This window comes from Macaca mulatta, chromosome 18 (genome assembly GCF_049350105.2).
Source record: "Macaca mulatta isolate MMU2019108-1 chromosome 18, T2T-MMU8v2.0, whole genome shotgun sequence".
NCBI lineage: Eukaryota > Metazoa > Chordata > Mammalia > Primates > Cercopithecidae > Macaca > Macaca mulatta.
This window is the reverse complement of record NC_133423.1, coordinates 42498500-42517802: the sequence shown is the minus strand read 5'-3', so window position 1 is coordinate 42517802 and position 19303 is coordinate 42498500. Positions and strand designations below refer to the sequence as shown.

The 19303-nt window shown below is 38.7% G+C and overlaps 1 protein-coding gene across 3 annotated transcripts in view; it reads right to left on the bottom strand.

The window, feature by feature from the left end:
* Positions 1-5389: 5389 nt before the first annotated feature.
* The window catches only part of MYO5B (myosin VB), a 397560-nt gene continuing 383646 nt past the window's right edge, over positions 5390-19303 (bottom strand). For all 3 annotated transcript variants that reach the window (XM_015121932.3, XM_015121933.3, XM_077975469.1), the window contains 5 exons: positions 18228-18378; positions 16601-16886; positions 15810-15984; positions 14444-14524; positions 5390-5846 (listed from right to left, as the gene is read on the bottom strand). In XM_015121932.3, the coding sequence (XP_014977418.1) occupies positions 5694-5846; positions 14444-14524; positions 15810-15984; positions 16601-16886; positions 18228-18378 (846 nt within the window). In that variant the 3' untranslated portion in view covers positions 5390-5693. The remainder of the gene's footprint in view (positions 5847-14443; positions 14525-15809; positions 15985-16600; positions 16887-18227; positions 18379-19303) is intronic.

Sequence of the window (19303 nt, the reverse complement as noted above, 5' to 3'; positions counted from 1 at the left end):
GCCTCATTCATAGAGACATGGATACGTTCCACTGGTGAGATCCCCATGACTGTTTTCTTTGGATTCTCCAGTGTCCTCCCATGTCCCAAAGCTGTGTACGTGAGGTGAATGGGTATGTCTAAGTGATCCCAGTCTGAGTGTGGGTTTGTAAGCACACCCAGTGACAGGATGGGGTCCCGTCCAGGCACCCTGAGCTGCCAGGAGAGGTGGGCCCTCAGTGACTCTGAAATGGAATAAGTGGGCAACTTTCTCATTTGTTTTTATTAATCTTTCTTAAATGTATGTATAGCTTTCATTTCAGTGTTTAATACTAGAAGTGTTTTGGTCTTTATTTAGAAGTTTGTTGATGTTTTGGCTGGACATGGTGACTCGTATCTGTAATCCCAGCACTTTGGGAGGCCGAGGCAGGCGGATCACTGGAGGCTAGGAGTTTGAGACCAGCATAGACAGCATAGTGAAACCCCATCTCTATAAAAATACAAAAAAATTAGCCAGGCATGGTGGCAGACGCCTGTAATCCCAGCTACTTGGGAGGCTGAGGAGGGAGAATCACTTGAACCCAGGAGGCAGAGGTTGCAGTGAGCTGAGATCTTACCATTGCCCTCCAGCCTGAGCAACAGAGCAAGACTCTGTCTCAAAAAAAAAAAATTTGGTGTTGTTTGTATGATCATAAATATGCTGTAGGAACTGTTTATATCAACTAGCTTATGTTAAAATTGGTGTCATGTTATTTTGTTTATACTCGTGATTTCCTAGAACCTATCAGTGACGCTGAGGACTAATTATACTGTGACCATTTTTCTGGATCATGAAATATTTCCATGGTGGTCTCTAATGATGGGTGCTTAAGGGCACCATCCCTGGAGATGTCTTCTTGTATATTTTTAGGTGGGTCAGGTTAACAATGGGTGTGGAAGGGCACCATCTCTGGAGATGTCTTATTCCATACATTTGGGTGTAAATTTTTTTAAAGATTTCCAGGTGATTCTGATGTGTGCTAGTTAAGAAAAAACGTATCAGTATTTCCACATAGATGCTCAGTTTCTGGGCTATTCTGTTCCACTGCTCAATTTTTCCATGTCCAGGGCCGGGCACGGTGGCTCATGCCTATAATCCCAGTACTTTGGGAGGCCGAGGCGGGCGGATCACCTGAGGTCAGGAGTTTGAGACCAGCCTGACCAACATGGAGAAACTCTGTCTCTACTAAAAATACAAAATTAGCCGGGCGTGGTGCCAAATGCCTGTAATCCCAGCTGCTAGGGAGGCTGAGGCAGGAGAATCGCTTGAACCTGGGAGGCGGAGGCTGCGGTGAGCCGAGATCATGCCATTGCACTCCAGCCTGGGCAACAAGAGTGAAACTCCATCTCAAAAAAAAAAAAATTTCCATGTCTGTCATTCTCACACATCTTAATTACTGAAATTTTGTAAGTCTCGATGCCTGCTAAGGAAAGCTTCCCACTTTCTCAGGGAGGGTCTTCCTTATCCATGGGCCTTTGCTCTTCCGTATAAATCTTATAATGAACTGTCAATTTTCACATAGGAACAGTTGAAATTTTGATTTTTAATCTATAGATCAACTTGGGGACAACTGACAAACTTTTAGTGGTATGGAGTCTTTGAATCCATGTACCTAATTATTTCTCCATTTTTATGTTGTCATCGTTTTTCACTTATATTTTACAAATTCCTCCATACAGATCTTGTGACTATTTTCCCACTGATTTTTCATGCCATCTCTACTGTATGCTATGTTATACATAGGATTGGGTCTATCCCTGCACTCCCTATTCTGTTTCACTGATCTACTTGTCGTTGCCTACACCAAAACTGCCTTTAATTCCATAGCTTTAAAGTAATTACTCAATAAGCCTTGTTATCTGAGAGTCTCTCCCTGCCGCCAGCTTTTGGACTGTAAGATGCTGACCTCTGGTTTAAATGATCATGACACATATTAGAATATAGGCCCCATAATGAAGCTCCTCAAGAGAGCATTACAAAGAAACTTTGTCAACCTGTAGCTGCAGAGTTTTAAATTTCATTTAGATTTGGCACACCACTTTATTCAAAAGTATTTATTTCCACAAATTTTTATCCACAGCTAAATATTACAGTGACTATTACAAGCATTTTTCTATAAACAAACGTGTAGTTTACAGATTTGTGCAAAGTGGAAAAATATTTTCATCAGTAGTCTTTCTTCCACGGTGTTAGATTCACCCCTGAATATGATCTGAACTCTTTCGGAGAGGCACTCCTTCATCTAAACGTCAGTTGGTGGCAAAATGTTATATTCAAATCTGGATTATTCTGATACGGTGTCACTTTAGAAAGTAGCTTAGTTTCATTTCTGACTGATCCCCTTTGTTAGAATTAGAAACTTTCTTTCTTTGAAAAACAATCTTTTCTATCTAATGACCTGGGTTTGTCATTGGCATTAACCTCTGTCTACACCCTCTAATTCTCTAATTATGGCACCAGTGGGTATAAAAAGTGAATTATGGTTATTTGGCTCATGCAGCAAATTGGAGAAACTGACCACAAATATTCTGTGAAGAACTACAAGGTCTTGCCCCATGCTGTCCCATTTTAGTGACCGTTTAGTTATGTAGGCATTATACAAATGCCTCAATTTAGGACACCCTTGCTGTCTTAGTAGGTCAAGTGTATGAAAATTTACTTTATGCAGAATAAATGAATTCTAATTTATTGGTTACTGGAATCTTAATGTATGAAAGCTCTAAGTAAATATTTGATGAATTGATGGTAGCAGCGTTGATTTTTAAATGTTCCAAGCTCCTAGTTTTGTTTTGTTTTTGTTTTTACAAAAGCCTTAAAATTTAGTACTAGGGAAATCAAAGAAAGTAACTCCCACTGACATGCTTCATGGAAAAGGGAAAAACATCTACCTTTGGGTCTAATCTGCCTCCCAGGTGAGCCTACAGGTACTGGAACTCTAACTGCAACTATCAGGGCATACGGAAAATTCATGATGTAATATGTTGTCGGCTTCAACAACTCGTGTACATACACATTTACTATAAGTAAACAGGTCCCATATAATACTTAAAACACAAGTTTTTGATCTATAAATACTTGATTCTTAATATTTAAAATGCTTCTAATGTTTTAAAAGACAAAACTCCCCATGATATCACATTGAACATTAAAATTATTCCCACAGCAACACTTATTTCAGAGAAACAATTGATAAGTCAGTTATCTTAGTAACCGCTAAAGGCACCTGGTGAGAAAAGCGTCAACTAAATTTTAAATATTAAAAAATTAAAGAGACATCTAATGCAGAGTTCAAACCTATATGTTGAATTGTTAGTCATTACTGATTTCATGACACTGATAAATGTTTGAATTGATTTTTAAGAATGCAGCGAAAATGCTAACAAAAGATTATATAGTTCCCCTAAAGATGCTTCTTCTAGTCTCCAAGTATTAAATAAGATAGATCTAAATATTAACTACATATAAAGTATATATTTGTTAGTCATCTATAAATTTTAAGTACAATTCCAGTGATACACCTTTGTCTTTTGGAAGAGAAGAACTAAATCTGCCATTTCTTAGGCTAAATGGACTATTCATAAGGTCCTTCCCTCCCCATTTATTCTAATTGCCAAGCTTTTATTCAGTAAGCTCTTGGCACCTATTGATTAACCAGAGACAGCAGACAGTAGTGACCAAGAGAGATGGAGAGAATGATGGTATAAGACAGTATATAAGGACAGTAAACCACTGTATTTGTGGAACCACTGCATGTCAAAACTCCTTAACACTCTAACAAGGCATTTTTGGTCTTTTAAGATTAAGGATAGTCCTTACATAAGAGACTCAGTTTCAAACTAAAGTGCATTAAAAAGCAAATTATACTTCACAAACAACTTTAAAGAGGTAGCCCACAAACCCAGTTGTTTTAGATTGGCCTTCTAAATGAAGTCAGCACATGGATCCATGGGTGAGTGTCATGGAAGTCAGTGATTATGTAACTGTAACGAAAGAAAAAGGCACAGCTCTGCAGACACCCAAGAGAAGCTGGCATGTTTAATGTGGATGTAGAGGGGATAATGCCCATGACAACTGATTGGAACACAACTGTCAGCAGCCTTAACCTAGGCTAAGACTGGGCTAAGCCCCAGGAGATGTAGAGAAGGACTGAGGAAGCTGTGCTCTAAGGGCACAGTGCAGAAGGTAGCTTGGAGTGTGCTGTGTTTCCAAGAGCCTTTTAAGTTGGGTGGTTGAGTAAAAGAGGGTGGAGGCAGGCTGTTCTACTGCCATTTCATGTATAAACCCTATTTTCTCAATGTAATACAAAGACTCTTCTATGACTTGCAAATACCATTTTTTCTTATGGGAACAGCATACTGCTATCAAGAAATAGGGAAAAGACAGTTAAAAAAAAAAGTGTGGAAAGAATATGGGTTTCCAGTTGAATGCTTGCTTTTGAAGAATCCAAAAACAAGTTAAAAAAAATTCTAAGAGCAGCAAAAATCTAAGCCTATTACTGAATTACTTTTTAAAAATCCTTATTTTGTAGGAGAGATATTTACAATTTTTTTGTGTGCTAAATTTGAAAAACGTTGAAAATAACCTGAAAAGGGAAAGTTGACCTAAACCATTTTATTCTCTTAAAAAAAAAAAAACCCAAACTTTAGTATAATATCCCTGAACTGATTATTTTTGAAGGTTTTTCAGATGCTCTGATGTGCAAGTTTTAGTTTGTTTTACTATTTGGTTTCTGGAATAGTAGAGCATTATGTGATGCTCTTACTGGAGGCTTAATGGTATTAAGAGATTAAAAGTTTTCATATTGACTTGTTTGGTTTTTATATCTATAAATAAAACAAGTTGTTATACTTTTCTGATATTTAGCTTATATACATTTTTGTGAAAGTTTTTTGGGACTTGGAAAGTGTATGGACTAGCATCAGAAACAAAATATTTTTCCATCTTTCTCACTTGGAGTTTGGGATAGCAGCATTTCAATAATCTCTTCCATTAAACCAAGATTCCACAAAAGTGTTTGAGCACACTGAGGATTGGCACTTCTAATTTTGCTTCAGAAACCAGTACTCAAAATGTCTGGTCTGGAGGTCATTTAAACCACTGTCTTTGTATAATCAGCCATTAAAAAATATTTTGGGAACATTTCTCAGAAGTCTCATCCCCATATTTTTGTTCTTAAAACATCTCACCACAAACTCAACCATGCCTATAGTTTGCAAACTTTGGGAAATGTCAGTATATGCCATTATGATGGTTATTAGTACCATTATTTGTTAAAAGCCCTTTGAAGGCAATTTATGTGACTTATATATATTTGATATTTTAATTTGGACATTCTCCAGTTATATGCAAAGATCAAAACTAGGCAGCTTCATTTTATAGAATTGGCACCTTTTATTTGTCTATGGGGAACGCTTGGTGTCTATAAATTATGCATATGTGTTGGACTGAAATCAAACTTAAAATCTTCCATATTTCAAGTGTTTTTATTCTAAGCAGTAGGTACAAAAAAATAATGACATAGCTGTGTCTAATTCTGTATAGTTCAGCACCCCTCCACAGGCTGTCAATCTCTGATTTGATCTACTTTTACCAGATTTAACAGATCCTTGAATTTACTGTATATACTTCCTTTTTGCTCACATTGGGAATCAAACTAATGCTGGAAACATACATCTTCAGACTTCATTGAGGAATTCCAGATTGAGACACGCTGGGATGTGGATTGAGTCCATGGTTAGAGAAGATGGATTAAATGGAAACACAACAGGAAACATGTGCTTGGCATCTAACAGCAGTTGCTGAGGGTCATTCCGCTCTTGTAGTTGTGCCTATGGGGAAGAATAAGACCATGGAAAGTTTGAGTACCCCTAAAAATAGCCAGTTTAAGTAAATTCATGAAAGTGAGTTGGCATGTATCATGGACAGATTTCTAAGACAATTAGGTAAAACTTCAGGACCAGGAGAATGTGATCTCCTTACCCTTGAGGTATTTAGTGGGGCAAGAAGCCCTGACTTAGGCTTCTTGGAGATCAGAGGGCTACAAGCACTCTCCCAATTCTAGCATTCTTTAAAAAATGTTCTATCTAAGGGAGAATATAAAATACATCTCAGGTGCAAACCATATGGAGAGGCACTGTAGTGGAGTGGCCAAGGGCATGGATTTTTTAGGTAGACAGCTTGAGCTCTAATCCTGGCACCACCCTGGGCAAATTCCTGAATTTTTCTATGCCCTAGTTTCTTTACCTGTAGAATGGAATGGGAGAAGAGTACATCACATAAAACGGCAGAGTAGGAAGCTCTAGGGATTGGTCCCTCCACTGAAGCTACCCTGAACTAGAAACAGTGATTATCAACTATCTTGTAACTCTGGAACTTGAGTGGACATTTATAACAATTGGGAGAGTGATTGATAAAGGGAGAGGCTGCTGATCTTTGCTAAGAGAACTGTGTGTGTGACCCAGCTACTATCTCCCTCTCTTCAGCTCCCCTGAAGCTATGGGGATAGCAGCCCATATTCCTGGAGTAGCTAGCTGGCCAGGGTAGGCAGTGGGACATTGTCCTCCAAAAATTTGGGGTTGTGCACTTTGGTTGATCTGGTGGGTCCCAGCAGATGCCTGTCTTGGTTAGACATTTCTTGGGATGCAATGGCTTCCACTAGTGGCATCAACTAGAAAATTTAAAGGCACAGAGCCCCTCCCTGCTTCCTATTTGAAGCCAGAAATTTTAGGAAAAGTACAAAAACTGAAATGAAAAATTGACTAGAGGAGTTTAACAGTAGACTTCAGCAGGCAGAAGAAAAGATCAGTGAACTTGAAGATAAAGCAATTGAAATGATCCAGTCTGAGAAGAAAATAAAAATAATGTAAAAATGAACAGAGCCTAACAGACCTACGGGACACTAAGAAGTGTACCAACATACACATTACAGTAGTACCAGAAGGAAAAGAGCAAGAAGGGGGCAACAAAATATTTGAAGAAATAATGCCTGAAACTTCCCAAATCTGATGAAAGACATGTATGTAATCATCCAAAAAGCTCAATGAACTCCAAGTAGGATAAAGGCAAAGAGATTCACAGTGAAACACATTATACTAAATTGTCAAACCCTAAAACAGATAGGGAGTCTTGAAGGCAGTGAGAAAGAAGTGACTTGTCACATACAGTCACCCCTCAGTATCCATGGGGGATTGGTTTCAGGAATTCCCACAGATACCCAAATCCATGTATATGCAAGTACTGCAGTTGGCCCTGTAGAACCCAGAGATACAAAAAGTTATCCCCCCATAGCTACAGGTTCTGCATCCTGTGAATACTGAATTTTGAATCTGTGGTTGGCTGAACTTGCAGATATGAAACCTGTGGATATGGAGGGCTGACTGTATAAGGTATCCTCAAATAAGATTAACAGCTGTTTTTTCATCAGAAATCATGGAGGCTAGGAGGCAATGGGATGACACAGTTCAAATCCAGAAAGGAAAAAATCTTGTCTGCTAAGAATTCTAAATCTGGCAAAACTACCCTTCAAGAATGAAGGAGAAATTAAGTCATTTCCAGAGACAAAGAAGGACATTATATTTTAATAAAAGGTTCAACTCATCAAGAAGATATAATAAACATCTGCACCTAGCAACAGAACCTCAAAATATTTGAAGTGAGAACTGACAGACTTTAAAGGAGAATAGTTCTACAGTAATGGTTGGACATTTCAATACCCCATTTTTAATCATGGATAGAACCAGATAGATCAATAAGAAAACAGAGGCCATGAACAACACTATAAACCAATTAGTCCTAACAAACACATATGGAACACTCCACTTAGCAGCATACACATTCTTCTCAGTGCATATGGAACAGTCTCCAATGGACCCTGTGTTACACAAAACAAGTCTGAATAAATTTAAAAAGATTAAAGCCATATGAAATATTTTTTGATTATGATGGAATGAAACTATAAATAAATAAATGAAGGAAAACTGCAAAATCCACAAATATGTGGAAACTAATAAGTTCTTAAATAGCCAATGGGCTAAAGAAATCACAGGGGGAATTAGACAATAAAAATATAATAAACCAAAACTTATGGGATGGGGTAAATGTAGTGCTAAAAAAGTTTGTAGCTGTAAATGTCTACATTAAAAAAAAACAAAAAACAAAAACAACTCAAATCAATAACCTAACTGTATACCTTAAGGAATCAGAAAAAGAGCAAACTAAACCTAAACCTAGAAGAAATGAAATAACACAAATTACATGGAAAAATAGAGAATAGAACAACACCCAAAACAAATGAAATCAAAGTTGGTTCAAAAAATTGACAAACCCCCCCCCCCTTTTTTTTTTTAGACCGAGTCTTGCTCTGTCACCCAGGCTGGAGTGCAGTAGTGTGATCTCTGCTCACTGCAACCTCCACCTCCCAGGTTCAAGTGATTCTCCTGCCTCAGCCCCCTGACTAGTTGGGATTACAGGTGTGTGTGAAGACTAAAACAAGAAATTAGCAAATCAGAAATGAAAGTGAGGACATTACTGCCAATTTTACAGAAATAAAAAGGATTATAAGAGAATACTATGAAAAATTTAACACCAACAAATTGGATAATCTAGATGAAATGGACAAAATCCCGGGAACACACAAACTACCAAAACTGATTTAAGAAGAAATATAAAATCTGAATAGACCTGTAACAAGTAAGGACATTGAATTTAGTAATTAAATATTTCCCAACAAAGGAAAGCCCAAGACGGACTTCACTGGTGAAGACTATCAAACATTTTAAGAAGAATTAACACCAGTTCTCAAACTCTTCCTAAAAATCAAAGAGGAAGGCACACTTTAACTCATTCTGTGAGGCCAATATAACCCTAATATCAAAGCCAGATAAAGACACTGTAAGAAAACAAAACTATATTCATCCCTTGTCAATATAGATGTAAAAGCCCTCAACAAAATGCTAGCAAACTGAATTCACTAAAAGGTTGAAAGGATTATACACCATGACCAAGTAGGATTTATCTTCAGAAAGCAAGGTTAGTTCAACATAAAAATCAATGTAATATACCACATTAACAGAATGAAGAGGAAAAAACCCACATCATCTCAATTGATGCAGAAAAAGCATTTGCCAAAATCCAACTTTTTTTTATGATAAAAAGATAAATCCCTCCATGATAAAGACCATAGGTAAAAACCCACATTCAACATCACAAATATCATACTCAAAATGTTTTTCCTCTAAGATCAAGAATAAGATAAGGATGCCTATTCTTACTGCTTCTATTCAGCATAGTTCTAGCCAGAGCAGTTATGCAAGAAAAGAGATAAGAGGCAGTCAATTTGGACAGGAAGAAGTAAAATGATCCTTTTGCAGACAACATATCTTACATGTAGAAAAACCTAAAGAATCCACACACAAATATTGCTAGAGCTAATGAATTCAGGAAAGTACATAATAAAAAACCAACACATAAAACTCAGTTGTATTTCTATTCACTAGTAATGAATCATCAGAAAGAAAAACAATTCCATTTACAATAACATCAAAAAGAATAAAATACTTAGGAATAAATCTAGCCAAGAAGGTGCAAGACTTCTGAAAGAGCCAAGACCTCAACAAATGGAAAGACACCTATATTCATGTACTAGAAGACTTAAGATGACAATACTACATACAGCAATCTATAGATTCAATGCTATCTCTATCAAAATCCCAATGATGTTTTTCGGAGAAATCTAAAAAATCCTAAAATTCATATCAAACTTCAAGGGATCTTGACTAGCCAAAGCAATCCTGAAAAATAACAAAATTGGCCGGGTGCAATGGCTCATGCCTGCAATCCCAGCAATTCAGGAGGCTGAGGTGGGCAGATCACCTGACGTTTGGAGTGCGAGACCAGTCTGGCAAACATGGTGAAGCCCCATCTCTACTAAAAATGCAGAAATTAGCCAGGCATGGTGGTACATGCCTGTAATCCCAGCTACTTGGGAGGCTGAGGCAGGAGAATTGCTTGAACCTGGGAGGTGGAGGTTGCAGTGAGCCGAGATTGCACTACTGCACTCCATGGGTGATGGAGTGAGACTGTCTCAAAAAAAAAAAAAAAAAAAAAAAAAAAGGAGGACTCACACTTCCCATTTGAAAACTTTTTACAAAGCTATGGGAATCAAAACAGTGTGGTACTGGTATACGGACAGACATATAGACCAATAGAATATAAGGGCCCAGAAAAAAAAAACCCTCATATTTTTGGTTAATTGATTTTTGACAAGGGTGCCAAGTCCATTCAATGGGGGAAAGGGCAGTGTCTTTGATAAATGGTGCTGAGACAACTGGATATCCACATACAGAAGAATGAAGTGGGACATTCACCTTACACCATATACAAACATTAACTCAGAATGGATCAAAAACTTAAAGGGAGCTAAATCTGTAAAACTCTTATCATATCTGATAAGGATTTAATATCAAGATTGTACAAATAACTCCTATAACTCAATACTAAAAATGCAACAATCTAATTTAAAAATGAATTAAAGACTGGAATAGATATTTCTCCAGAGAAGATACGCACATGGCCAATAGGTGCATGAAAAGATGCTAGTCATCAGAGAGATACAAATCCAAACCACAATGAGATACCACCTCACACCCATTAAGATGGCTATAATTTTAAAAAGCTGGAAAATCACAAGTGTTGGTGAGGATGTGGGGAAACTGGAACTCTCATGCATTGCTGATGGGAATGTAAAATGGTATAGCTGCTGTGGAAAAGTTTGAGGTTCCTCATAAAGTTTAAAATATAGAGTTACCGTATGACCCAGTAATTCTGCCTCTAAATATATGCTCCAAAGAACTGAAAAATGGATCTCAGCTACTTGTGCAGCAATGTTCATAGCGGCATGATTCCCCATAGCCAAAACGTGGAAACAGTGCAGTTTCCATGAGCCAACGAATAGACAGAATGTGATATATGAAGGGAATATTAGTCACTAAAAAAAGGAATGAAGTTCTTACGCATGCTACAACATGGATGACCTTTGAGAACCTAAGTGAAATAAGCCAGACCCAAAAGAATATCGTATGACTCAACTTATATGTGATATCTAGAATTTACATATAATTTAATATAGAAGCCTACCCAGCGTTGAATGGAAGGGAGAATATTATTTGTGCAAATGGGTAGTGTTCCTGTTTAAGATGATGAAAGAATTTTGGAAATAGTGGTGATAGTTATATAATATTGTGAATATACTTAATGCCACTGAACTGTACACTTAAAAATGGTTAAATGGAACACACATACCCCAAAACCATGGGATGGGGAAGAGTTCCCTTCTCGTAAGGTTGTGAGGATTGAAAGAGTTAACAGGTATAAAGAACAGAGTACCATCACTGGCACATAGTAAGTGCTGTATTTGCTGTTATCAGTTTTATAATATGCTCCTTTGTTCCTCCTGCCCGTGCATTAACCATTAATCTCTGAACCATGAACTGCTGGTAGAAGCTGTACTTTTACAAAAGTCAATAGGGTTAACTGTGGAAGTACTGCCAAAAAGGAAAATCAATTATATACTGATTTTGTGAAAACACAATTTATTTTTCTCAAACCTCAAAACAGGCCATGGTCAGTAAATACATAGCAGCATTTGAAAAGTGCTGGGAAACAGGTTTACAGAATGAAGTCAGTTTGAGCATGGCATTGTAAGATGGTTCTATAGTGGCAGGGGAACCTAGAATTGCCCATGTTTTCATCCATTACCTGAATTATGAATAGAAAGCATGACTTAAATTTCCAGTACCCGTGTGTTTGGCATCTTGAAAGACGGGCCAAAATTTTAAAGTAATTTTAATCATTTGAAAAAGAGGTTTGAAATAATGGGAGAGAAGTTTAAAGGAGAGAAAGGCATTTAGGGAGGAATAAACAACAAGCCTCACTAATTCAAGATACTCAATGATGGCTCTGATATGGCCTGGCAGAATGATTCTCTGGGATTGTTGAAGGCTCACACACATCCCACTCTGAGTTTTGCTGCATTTATTATCACGAACCTATCGCATGGCATATGTATGTAAAATGTGAAATAGCAGGAGGCTCTGGGAAAAAAGTCATCTTTGTAGCACTTAAGGACCCTTGTATTTATCCACATTAGTTAGATGTGACAGTAGACTTCACTACCTAAAAGGTTTGAAGAAATTTTAGAGAGTATAAAAATGGGAAAAGAAAGTGAAATATTACCTCTATTATCACAATTCAACAGCAAAAGGCATGTATACATTTAATCAATTAAAATTTACAAGGTGGTCATTTCACAGAAATCCTCCTGTGAATGCTTTGGTGAGTTTAACTTCAAATTTACATTTTTAAAGGTCAGTATAAAGCTATAAAAAGCCCACAGTGCCCAAGCAATGGTTTAACAAGTAACTTGTCTTTATCACACAGGTGAGTTCAAATGTAGGAGGGTGGGATTATTCACCATTTCTTCTGAGCATTGTATAGGTAGAAACAGAACATAAAACTATAGCTCGGCCGGGCGCGGTGGCTCAAGCCTGTAATCCCAGCACTTTGGGAGGCCGAGGCGGGTGGATCACGAGGTCAGGAGATCGAGACCATCCTGGCTAATATGGTGAAACCCCGTCTCTACTAAAAATACAAAAAATTAGCCGGACGTGGTGGCGGGCGCCTGTAGTCCCAGCTACTCGGAGGCTGAGGCGGGAGAATGGCGTAAACCCGGGAGGCGGAGCTTGCAGTGAGCCGAGATCGCGCCACTGCACTCCAGCCTGGGTGACACAGCGAGACTCCATCTCAAAAAAAAAAAAAAAAAAAAAAAACTATAGCTCACACACAAAAAAATTTTGATGGAACTGCGAGACACTGAAACTGATTACTGAGTAAGATTCAAAATCTGACTGTACATACTTTCAGAGAATATTTGGGCTTAACCTCCATTATATTTTTCCTTTGTCCTTAATCTATTAAACCTGCAGTATGATTTGGCATGTATTTTTTAACCTGAATTCTCATAAACAGTGGGGTTGCCAATTTATGAGCAGTTATAGTTCTCCCTCTAACGTGTGTCTCAGATATTCAAAACCAAACAAGACTTTCTAAACTTGCACTTTTGTGTAAATTATCAGCCCTCCATAAAAATCCACATAATGGGTCCAGGGTCAGATATCTCAGTGGCTTCTGTCATCAAACTCTTCCCATTCAGCATCTGACTATGAGCATCCTAACTGGATACTTTCTGTCAGCACCACCCGCAACCCCGTTGTTATATTCATGTTGGTGAGTAGAGACTCACTCTGCCTGCCCTGCTCTGTGGCCTGTGTCTTTAACAATCAACTGTGTTTCTGTCATTGCCCTTAGGAGAATAACCTTTAGTCTGACTAGGCACCCCTTCCCAGACGTGTGGCCTCTGTTCCCTACTTAGATGCTGGGCTAAAGTTCATTTAGATTGTTTTTGCCATGGCTCTTTTCAAACCCCTTTTTAGCCCTTTTCAGGGCCCTCTAAATCTCTGGATCTACATTGAAACACTGTAAGGAGCTCCAAATAAAATTCCAGGAGTATTCCAAAGGGAACAGCTTCTTGTACAAAGCTCCATGTTTCCTCATGTTTCCTCAGTGTCTTTGATAAACCTCCATTTGGTCCCCTTTTTCCTGACTCTCCCTCCTCTGATCACTTCCCCCTGCACCCCTTTTTAATCCTTGTTTCATGTCAACATCACTTCACTGGCCAATAAGGTCATTTCAAAGTTTGAGGGAGTGCTATGTCTCCCTTGAGGTGCTCCCCACAGGTAATCATGGGAGAAGAGTGGCCTGTTTTCTGAATCATTGCGACATGACTATCATTCTAACACTGTCACAGTTACTATCACATGCAAAGGTCAGGCACTCAGCCAAAATCACCTTGGGCTCGGCTTGAGGAAGCTCATCTTTAAGAAAAAATTCCCATCTTAAGAAAAGACAGATTTAAATAACCGTTTTCCCTATTACATTTTCTTTCAAGCATTTTCCTAAAAGCAAATATTGTAAGTCTTAGACAAAGAGTTAAGAGCTCAAATTGTTTTCTTTAAAGAACATTTCTTAGTTCCATTTATGGTTAGGACTGATATTCTGCTTACATTGTTAATTCCATTTGGTGCTAATAGTTCAGTAACATGCTAGTGGCAAATGAAATAATGCTTAAACTATGTCTATAATCTGAGAGGCAGAGATTGTAAAAGTTGAGTTTTCTGTGTGTAAATAATAAGTTACTCATGGGTGATACAGTTCATGTTTACCTAAGTAGAAAGCCTAGGAATGTAAGGTCTCCTAACATATATGTAACCAGTATTTTAGTAATAAAGAGAAGCAAAGTTGAAACCCAAATTTTCAATTTCCTTTATAGTCTTAGACTAGGACTTTATAAAATTACTATTTTAAAACTCACCTGGATCGTTCGTATAAAGGCCACTGTTACCCGTTCTTCAAATTCATTCAGGGGAGTATAAAGGTTTAAAATTTTGACAATCTGTTGGGAGTAAAAACAGAATTTAGCACACAGCTAAATGAACATGAGACAACTTTTGAACTTTAAAGAATAGGTGACATTGGAACAAGAGTATGATCCTTTTTAGACAAGGCTCACAACACAGATGGAGCTGGACTGACATTTACACTTGGAGCCTGCATCCAGTAAACTAGAGCCCACAGCTTTGCCAGGTGGATCTGAGCCCTCTCACCGAATTCATGTCTCCTGTAAACCCACCTGCCCCTCCCCACTATGCTCGTTGGTATACACAATGAGGAGTTTAGAATGCGGTAGCCTGAAATCCTTAGCCTCTTATCTACTAGTAATTTAAAGGTTTCTTCTGAAGAGTACTGGAGATCTTACATTAGATGAGAAAGGTCTTGTTTAATACCTAACTACCCCCATCCACCAACATTATTTACAAATGAGTATTTGAACAGGAGATACTCTTTTGTCTGCCTACCACTGGTTTGGTAGAAGTAGACTGCCCAAATGCAATGCCAGCTGCATTCTAGAAGCAAACTTATGTCAAGTGAAATGTATTTAAAGAGGAGAGAAATGTTTGAAGACTTTCTGGAAATGTTTACAGAAGGAAGCAGTTTTTTTTAAGAGTTCAATATATAATATTTTAGTAGTGAGTGGAGGAGGTAAGGAAAGGTGTTTACTTTGCTATATTAAGATGTGTTTTTCTGTACTGAGTTTGGATTTTGTTATTTATCTTTCAGGGAATGGCACTGTATCAGCAACAGAGTCATTGTTACACATTTTTTAGGGAAAAGGAAAGTAATACTTAAATGCCCTTAAGTTCTTAATGACTTCATTTAAAACAATATAAATGAGTGTGAGTGAAAATATGACCATATTGAAATTAGTTTTAAAGAAAACTTTTTTTCTTACAATTACAGTTGTAAAGAAAGCAAATACCTGATGCTGCCAATTTATGAAAATTTGTGGATTTCTATGTAAGAAACATTCCAGAATTCATTACATTTAAAAAAGTTTTTACCTAAACTTGACGTTTTGTGGGTTTGCTACCTTATCTTTTTAAGTGAGTAAGATGGATAGAGAGTTACGAGAAAACAGTATCCGTGGCATCCTTTTTCACAGACCAAATGGTTTTTGGTTCATCTAGGAATATCCCATTAGCTGTACTTCAAAATTGTATCTTTAGGGGTATATAGAGGGTGGGAGTGCAACACTAACAACCACTAACGAGAACAGACTTGGAATGGATGCTGGGCTTGCTTGGAATATCATGGTTGACAGAGGTGCAGAGTGACTGTACCTGCTGGGTGCTGAGGGAGGTAGACAGGGAGCAGATGGCCTCTGCATCCTCCTGGGTTTTCTTCTTCAATTGCAGGAGCTGGGCTGCTTGGATCAGAGGTTCCATGGTCTGAACTGCTCCACTCTGGTGAAGGTTTCTTCCCCGAAGCCACTCCTCAAGCTGACTTATATTGTACCTTAGCCATAGGTAGAAAGCAAGCCATGTTAAGCCGGTCCTCCTGATTCACTGAGAAGGGGACACCTGTTGAGTTTTGCAGGCCAGCTGCAGCTAGTGTCATTATTTATCTCACATGGTTAAAAAACACAGCAAGTGCCTTGCACTCAGGAACTATTTGTTGAATAAAGAATGAACAAATGAATGAGTGGGTACTTAAAATCAAGCAAAGATGAAACACCTGAAGTGTCTAAATTAACGGGGAAAAACAGGTATTAAATATACTGAATTGTAAGTATTTATATTTAACATTCACAAATGTATTTATACTTCTATGTGAGCCTTCATGCCCCTTAACTCATTTTCTCTCTGACCTATCTGCTTTGTATTTAGTCTTTAACTTAGAGTGTGTCAATATCTTTAAGCTTTGAACTAATTTGTTTACCAAGTCAACCATCTCAGTGTTTGATGGATTTCACCAACAGATAAAAAGGTGATGGATTTGAGTCACAGACTGATGGAGACAAGGACTGTCAATTAGATTTGGATTTCACGTTTAGAAACAGCAGTCTTGTGTTCTGATTCTAGTCAGTGAAGGCCCACTCTATCTGTGTTGTTGGGGGGTGCTCCTCTCTTACCTGAGTTGCATGCCTGTGCTCCAAGAGCAGACGTCCTTCCGCAGGAGCAGGTTGTTAAGAGTCACTGCGTTGATCATGTAGAAGAGCTGTTTGAATACCTGCAGGACGATCTCAGGGTCCAAGCCCTGGTCACACATGACTGTATGAAAGGCATTCATCTGGCGGATGATAGCTTCCAGGCAGTATGAGTTATCCCCATCTGCCATGCTGGAGGAGCGCTTCCGGTAGCCGGTGGGCTTCACACCAGATAGACCCTGAATGCTCTCATTTTCCAACATGGCAGATACTGAAAGAAAAGCACACTTGGAGAAGCTTGCATTCCCCACTAACAATGCAAAGATTGGACCACTCAAATCATTTAGTGCTCGGGACTTTAGCAATGATACCACCCAGAGATGTGCAATGTTGACATGCTCAGGAACTTACAACATTTGGCAAAGAATTTCTAATGTGTTGATTTCTGTATGGAATAAAACAGCTGTGGACAGCATTTTCACTTAAATTTACTGACGATTAGACAAAGATGATGGGCATGTACCAGCTCAATTCAGTATCACCGGTGCTGAAGTCCACAGTTTGAGAATTGAGCAACCTGGGTGTCATCCTGGCCTAGCCACTGACTATGTAAATATGAGCTTCATTGGTCTGTTATACTTACTAAGCAGCAATTGACTACGTACCAGGGGCTTTCCGTTCAGTATCTCAATCTTCCAACAACTCTCTGAAGTACTACCCATTTTTATGAGGAAGTTGAGGCATAAAGAGGTTAAATAACTTGTCTGGGGTCACACTGATAGGGAGTTGCAGGGCCAGGATTTCAACCCAAGTCTGTCTGACTCCAGAACTGGTGCTATTAACCTTCTCATTATTCTGAGTATCTCCAGCTTGATATGTCAGTTCTCCCTCTGTCTGGTGCCTTATAAAAAGATTTCCAGACAGGAAGGAGGGTTTGGAATAAACCTCATTTCAAGTAATATATTTCTAGATTTGTTCTTCCTGGGATTCACCCATAACCTACTTGTGTTGTAAGAACCTTGGGAAAGCATTTTGAATGGGTCCAGGTACAGTTTCTTTCCCAGCCTTGGTGGAGCACAATGAGTAATGTATCTACACATCATTTTTCTTCCTATTGAAAATGTAACTGCTCTCATTTCTCAATTCTGATTTCATGTTCAGTGCCCAAGTACACTGCTTGGCCCAAAGCAAATGTCTAATAAATACTGATGCATCATGCCTACTGCTGTGTCCTTTAGCATGAACACTCCTGCTTTCTTCCATGAATCAAGTTCATAATAGGTTGAGAGAGTTATGTTTTTTCACTGTATATGCATTTGTACCTTTTGAGTTTACATTTATTATGTATGAAAATTTGGGAAAAAATACAACATATTACAGAAAAAGAGATAAAGGGAAAGTCATCTATGCTTCTGGCACTGTGTCAAATACTTTCACTGCTCTTTTTAAGCATGATGTGCACACCTCAGTTCTGCCTTCACTGGGAAGGTTCTGGCTATCTGGAGGTCATGGCTAATATATCTGGTTCCCGAAAGGCAGAGGGTGCTGACCACGCCTTCCCCTCGTTTCAGACCCCATGATGAGTGATGTAGCTCTCCTGCTGCCAGCTTACCTATCATCGGCTGTAACATGCCCTCGGCAATTTTAATGAGCTGCTGGTAGATCTGAATGGAAAGGTCACTCAGCACCTGACGGTATTCGGTGAGGTCAAAGTTCTTAAGACAGTGTTCGTTCTGCTTTGCAGTGTTCTGAGTCATGAAGCCCTGCAGAGGGAGAGGCGTGCACTACTGAGTTCTGTGGTCTGCTGGGCCCAGCACAACTTCCGGGGCTCCGGTAACTTTAGTCATCTATTTGGTGGGCAGGGGGCCTACTCAGGCCCTTCCTATGTAGATGATGTTTTACAAAACCCTGTCAGTTCTTTGAGGCCTCATTGATGACCCTTGAACTTGAAGGTAATAGAAAAACTCAACATGAGAGAGAAAGCCTGAATCGCTCAGTCCAAATCCCCAAGGCGAAGTGATTTCCCTACAGTAGCAAAACCCAGGTTGGTACCAGGTCCAGAGAAAGGGATCCCTGCTTTCTCACTTTGTCCAGTGCTTTCCCCAATATACCAAGTCCCCCTAAAATGTCAGATGATGTGCAGCCTCTAAAGGAGTGTGGCCATGGGCCAGATTATATGCTTGTATGAGGAGAAGGTTTATATAGATTCTATCACTGGGTATCAGAATTAATAGATGAACTAAAGTGATTTCATAGCTACAGTACTGTGTCCTCTTAGCTTTCTGTATCAATCAGATGAAATAACACGTAAGTTAACGCAACTGCTGATATCAGGAGGACTCATGTGACCAATGTCCTTTTCATTGAGGCTGAGGGAAACCAATAGCAGCCAAAAACATTAGTGCTCCCAAAAGGGCAACCATCTATAGCAAGGCCTATTGTACTGTGTCAAATACAAAGCCATCTTAATACAAACAAAAGCAGGCAGAAAAGGGGATAATTGTAATCATGAAGATAGAGTCAATCATTCTTCCTTGTTATTTGGACCACATGGATCTGGTTATGCTGTGGTTCAGGTCTTGACCCAGGTTCATATTCTCTGACCCAGAGAACATGAGCACCACAGCCTAATGTAATGGAGTTCTAGGTCCTGCTCTAGCCTTATATAACCTACAATTTAGAATGTGT